The sequence below is a fragment of the Myotis davidii genome, unplaced genomic scaffold (genome assembly GCF_000327345.1).
Source record: "Myotis davidii unplaced genomic scaffold, ASM32734v1 scaffold1330, whole genome shotgun sequence".
Lineage (NCBI taxonomy): Eukaryota > Metazoa > Chordata > Mammalia > Chiroptera > Vespertilionidae > Myotis > Myotis davidii.
Window position 1 is genome coordinate 2,385,299 of NW_006283826.1, and position 6,495 is coordinate 2,391,793.

A 6,495-nucleotide genomic window follows, 5' to 3' on the forward strand; every position below is an offset into this window, starting at 1 on the left:
ATGAGCAATGGTGCAGTTACTAGGGCCACGTGTTCTGGAGTCAGGCGAACTTGGGCTTGAACCCTGGCTCCACTGTTCACTTAGCACACAATCCTGAATCACTCACCAACCTCTCCAGGTTTCAGTTTTTGAAAAAAACAAAATGCCCACCCACAGGGAAATGAGTGAATAGAGTGTAACAGGTGGACCCACACTGTTCATTCATATTAAATTAAGAATCTAGATTTCCCATGGAGTATCTTCAATGAAAAAACAAGATTCAGGAAAAAAATATAAAGACTATGATTCCGTTCTTGTGAAACATAATGACTCCAAAACCCATAAATGTAAGAGTGTGATTGTCCAAATAGGGTCATACAAGTGTAAGCAAAATATGGAAAGAAATACGGAAGACTCTTAGCATGGGCTACACAAGATTACAGGGGATTATGGAGGAATTCAACCGAAGGGAGAATCAGAAAGATGGCAAGGCTGGTGTGGGCGGAAATCAAGCTAAAAGAAAAGGGAAAAAACTTTAAAAATATTTTTGTTTTGTTGATCCTCACCTGAGGATATTTTTTCCATTGCTTTTCAGAGAGAGTGGAAGGTAAAGAGGATGGGGGGAAGAGAGAAACATTGATGTGAGAGTCACATGAACTGGTTGCCTCTCACATGCGCCCCGACCCCCATCAGGGGCAGACAGCAAACCCACACCCAAGTATGTGACCTTGACCAGGAATCAAACCTAAGACCCTCCAGTACTTGGGCCGACGCTCTAACCACTGAAAAGCCCCAACCAGGGCAGGAAAAAAATAAAATATATAAATAAAATAAAAATATACATATATGCTATTTTATTCTTTAAAATATATACTTTTTATTTCAAGAATACGTATGCTCATTTATAAATTTATGGGTATGTGTGGATAAATATAAATTTTTAAGAGTCAGTCATGGTTTCTCCAGCTATCAAACAAGAACAGTACGCCTGCCCTGAGGTCGTCGTGAGTGCTGAATAAATTAAGGCACGTCAGGCAGGGCAGGGCCCGATACCTGGGAACACTGCCTTATTCCCCTCCTCTTTGAAAAGCCCTAATAAATGGTCAAGTGATTCTGCCCACTCTGTCACCTGCAGCTTCCCAACCACCAAGTGATTTTCAAAGCCACTTCCAGAACCTGCCTTCCATGGTGGCCCTGCCTCTGAATAACCCTCCGTCAGCAGGCCTAGCTTGGATGGTATGACTACGAGCCCCACAGTAACGGGAGGAACTGGACAGAGGTCTCTTGGTGACGAGGGGCCCTCAGGTGAGGAAACTACATGCACCTCCTCCTCGGCTGTTTTGACAAATTACTGGACTTGTTTCTAAGAAGGAAATAGACAGGGCCCCTCTCACGGTTTAGAGAACAGCCATGGCTCTGGCAAGAGTGCGGTGCCTTTGTGTCATCAGGGATGAGTGTGTCTCTTCATGAACTGCCCGCATCACCATGTCCTCTTCTCACCTCCCTCCAGCCTCCGCGTGCCCACCCAGGTGGGGGAGGAATGACCTGTTAATGAATTCCCCTCCCCTGTGTCACCTTCCAGTTCGAGGATCAACACCAGAGGCGTGTGGAATTCTTCGCTGGGCTGCTCCTCTATAATTCTGTTCAAGGCAGAACTGCATAAAAGCCGATCCCCTCGAGCCTGACAGAATTCTTCTGGACCTCGACTCTACTTCACAAAGAAACTACTTCTAACAGGAAGTGCCTGGGAGGGTGACTTCCTCTAGGTCAGCGGTTCTCACTGGGGAGACTGCCCTCCACGTGGACCCTGGCAACGTCCGCACACACTGTGGTTGTCAGACTGCAGAGGGCGCTGCTGGCACCTACAGGGCAGAGCCCATAACGAAGAATTATGCAGCCCAAAATGTCAGCGATGCCATGTGGGAAAGGTATTCTCCATCACCGCATTTTCAATAAAGGTGAGGTCAACAGTGGCAAAAACTGGCTCTATTGGTTTAAAAAATCTCAGATTTTTCCTTATAGTGTATAAATGTGTATTCAATCAACAGACAGATATACAGAATTAAAATCTTCAAGGGATGAGGGGGGTGATTAAGAAAAAATTGTTGGAAAAGGCTCCTAAAGAAACAAGAATAGAAAAAAAGATGGAGACACTACGTTGGGTAACAATGACGCGGGTCAAGCAGGGAGAGGGGCACACAGTCCTCGAGGAGCCCCCGGAGCCCATCGCCTCCGTACCGTGCTTATTCAGGTCCCAGATGCGCAGAGTCTTGTCCCGAGACGCAGAGACCAAAATCAAACTGCCGCTGGGTGTGAAGCTCAGGTCTCTCACAACATCCTGGTGGCCGGAAAGATTCAAAAGCAGGAGCCCTAGCGGGGCAGCAGGAGCACTCAGTCAGTGGGAGAGATGGCCCCTGGTCTGCCCGTCACAGCGGCACCCCTCAGCCGACTGGGGGGCTAGCGCCCCTCAAGCCCCTGATGAGGACATGCACACGAGCCCCCAGGACCACAAGGTCCAGCCAGAAACGACCTACCTGTCTGCACCTCCCAGATCTTGATCTGCCCATCATTGAGCCCCGTAGCGAGGATCAGGCAGGAGGCGTCTGGCCCTGGGGGATGGTGGCGGGCCCAGAGCTTCCTGCTGGGTGGGGAAGGCCACGGGCTGAAGGCCAAACCCCACACAATCTGCCCACAGTCCAGAGTCTTCTCCTTCGGGCTGCCTCGCCCTTTTGTATCATTTTTGCTGCTTCGGCTTTTGGCTTCAAACCCTTTAGGGATGCTGGGGAGGGAGAGAGTTCTTAATGAGTACCAAACTGTCACCAAGTGAACCCCCCCTTTTCATCCTGGGTATCTAAGACTTGAAAGTCCTGGCAACAAGCTGGGCTTCGGTGCATTCTGGTGTGACTTTTCTTTTTCGAATTCGTGTAACAGAGGCTTCCCTGGCCTTGGCTCATCCCATCTGGGACAGCCCTGCAACGGGGGCCTGCCTGCGGGAGCAAGTCCTCTGGGGTGTGGTGGGAAAGGAAAGGCGCACTCAGCGTTTCCCACGGGAAAGCAAGCACGCGGCAGGTCTGCAGCTAGGACAGAACTGAGCGCCTCGCTAGCCATCCGCAGCTCTCCTGCCTGAGGAGCCTCCCATCTCTAGCTTAGAAACTCCCAAGCAGCAGCGAATATACCCTTTTCCTGCCCACACTTGGCTTGGTACACACTGATTTCTGCCTGCACTCGCTACGTTCCAACCAATAAGGCTCTTTCATTTACTTCCAACCAGCAGGATAGCCCACAGAGAGAAAGAACCCACAGAACCACTCAGGGGTGCACTGAGCAACTGGAGCCTCTTCCTTTAACATTCGGTCCCTAACTACTGGGCCCTCCACCACTCGCCTGGCAGCCAGTATCTCAAAGGCATGAGCAGTTAGACAGCCGGCGTTTCAGCCAGGACACCTGACGTTTCCTGCCGGTGACGCACTTGATCAGTGTGAGCATGAGGTCCTGCTTTCCTACATGACCCTGACCACACCCTGGGGTATATCAAACTAGGGGAAATGGAGATGACAAAGCTGGAACTGAGTTCCATGAGAAATCCTAGATCACAAATATGTAGCGAGACCTTTTTAGGTACTACATTTGTCCCCAAAAGGAAGGAAATCACATGTTTGTCAGTTGTGTGGTTGAAATAGACTAAAAACATTTAACCAAGCTCACCTATAAGCTAGGAGGGATGGAAGCAATGTAGCCTCCTTTGGCTCTAAAGCTCTATTAATCTAAATCAGAGGTCGGCAAGCTCTGCCTAGGCCAGCAGCCTGTTTTTATAAATAAAGTTTTAGTGGAATACCACCACGCTCATGTGCTCACCTGTTTTCTATGGGTGTTTGATGCTGTAACAGCCTAGCTGAGTGCCGTTGACAGACATATGGCCTACAAAACCGAAACTATTTACTATCTGGGCCTTTACAGAAAAAAATTGCTGACCCCTGGTCTAAATGGCCCAATATAGTCTGAGATTTTGTTATTCTGACAAAACATGTGGAGGTGATAATGAGTATCTTGAAGATTGGGCCTGCCCAACCCACACATGGCCCCACACACATCGCAGACCTGCCTGGCCCTGACGCAGGAGCCTGAGTTTGCCATCCAGGGAAAAAGCACGTAAAAGGCAGGCTATGGAAAAACTTCACAGGACGGCGTGACCTTCCAAAGTTATATTGGTTTTGTTTTTTATAAAATCCTAATTTCTGTATTTGAATTAAGGGATGCTTTTATAGCTACTTTATTCCAAAGAAATTAAGGCACATTAATATGTTAAATCATTTTAATATCATACATTTAATTTCTCTAGAAAGATACTAAAATCTCCACCTTAGGGGTAGAATTGACTTTCCTGTGGTCCCCAAATCAGGGGCAGATCTGGAACCAGAACATAAGTAAGTCTTGGGTATCCTAGCTTACTGCTCAACGGATCCCCTGGACTTCTGAGTTTGTCAATGAATCAAGGGATGAGCTACATGGGAGGTGGGGAGGTGCAGCTTGAAAAGGGGTAACTAGGGGCAAGATAGGTTCATTGGGAGAACTTAACTTCACTGAAATTAAGGTTTCTAAAAAAGTTTATTTCTAAAAGTATTACAACTATTTGGTTAGTATCAATTACTTGCTCCATATCAAAAGCACACAGGACATTTTAAAATGTGTAACAATCCTGGGCCTGCCCAGCGTGGTTCAGTGGTTGAGCTTGACCTAAGAACCAAGAAATCAAGGTTCAATTCCCATCAGAGCACATGCCCAGGTTGTGGGTTCAATCCCCAGTAGGGGGCGTGCAGGAGGCAGCCTAGCAATGATTCTCTCTCATCATTGATGTTCCTATATCTCTCTCCCCCTCCTCCCTTCCTCTCTGAAATCAATAAAATATTTTTTAAAAAGGTGTAACAATCCTAAGAAGATCATAAATGCCCCAGACTCCTTTTTTAAAGGACTTAAAAATTATTTTGAGTTATAAAAATAACAGAAATGTGGAGAAAATTTGGAAGTGAGGCTATTAATAGTTAATATGGGAAGCCTATATTTACCTGTAATACTGTATATATTTAAGTACAAAAATCACTTTTAGGGAAAAAAAACCACATATTTCATTTTATGCTTTTAAAAAAATCCTCATCTGAGGATATGTTTACTGATTTTAGAGAAAGGAACTGAGAGAGAGAAAGAGAGAAACACCGATTGGTTGCACCCAACTAGGGACCAAACCTACAATCTAGGTATGTGCCCTGACCAGGAATCATCCACAACCTTTTTGGTGTACAGAACGACGTTCCAGCCAACTGAGCCACCAGGCCAGGGCCATTTTATGCTTTTAAAAACTTTTTCAGACTATAGATTTCTATCAGACTTAATTCTGGATGTGAACTTTAGTCCCCTGTACTTAGAGTGAGTGGATCAATAAACAATGAATGGCCCTATCCAGTCTGGCTCAATGGATAGAGCCTGCGAACTGAAGGGTCCCGGGTTCGATTCTGGTCAAGGGCACATGCCTGGGTTGTGGGCTGCATCCCCAGTAGAGGGCGTGCAGGAGGCAGCCGATCAATGATTCTCTCTCATTACAGACATTTCAATCTCTGTTTCCCTCTCCCTTTCTCTCTGAAATCAATAAAAATATATTTAAAAAACAACATCAACAACAATAAATGACCTTGGCATTATTTAACTGACTATAGAAGGAACCGAAAATCACAACTAAAAAACAACAACAACAACACCACACACACGGAAAACTACAAGACATTGAAAAAAGAGATAGAGGAAGATATACACAAGGGGAAGAATATGCCATGTTCATGGATTGGTAGAATCAACATCATTAAAATGTCCATATTACCCAAGACAATCTACAGATTCAAGGCAATCCCTATTAAAATACCAAGAGCATATTTCACAGAGCTAGAACTATTCCAAAAATGTATATACAATCAAAAAAGACCCCGAATAGCTGCAGCAATCTTAAGAAAGAAAAACAAAGTTGGAGGAATCACAATACCAGATTTCAAGTTATATTACAAAGCCACCTAACTCAAAACAGCCTGATACTGGCATAAGAACAGATATATAGACCAATGGAACAGAACAGAGAACCCAGCAATTGACCCAAGTCATTATGCTCAATTTATATTTGACAAAGGAGTCAAGGTAGTCTCTTCAATAAATGGTGTTGGGAAAACTGGACAGATATATGCAAAAAAATGAAATTAGACCACCAACTTACACCATACACCAAAATAAACTTAAAATGGATAAAAGACTTAAATGTAAGACATGAAGCCATAAAAATCCTAGAAGAAAACACTGGCAGCAAATCTCAGACATCTTGTAGCAATATGTTTACGGATACATCTCCTAGGACAATGGAAATTAAGGGGAAAATAAACAAATGGGACTACATCAAAATAAATAGCCTCTGCACAACAAAAGAAACCATCTATAAAATAACAAGAGTGTCCACCCCATGGGAGAACATATTTGGGTTAA

General features: G+C 45.0%; 1 protein-coding gene across 1 annotated transcript in view; it reads right to left on the reverse strand.

The window, feature by feature from the left end:
• The window catches only part of WSB2 (WD repeat and SOCS box containing 2), a gene marked incomplete at its 5' end in the record, with an annotated part of 16,155 nt that overhangs the window by 5,497 nt on the left and 4,163 nt on the right, over positions 1-6,495 (reverse strand). The window contains 2 exons of the mRNA XM_006779559.2: positions 2,218-2,349; positions 2,514-2,758. Coding sequence (XP_006779622.2) covers positions 2,218-2,349; positions 2,514-2,758 — 377 coding nt within the window. The remainder of the gene's footprint in view (positions 1-2,217; positions 2,350-2,513; positions 2,759-6,495) is intronic.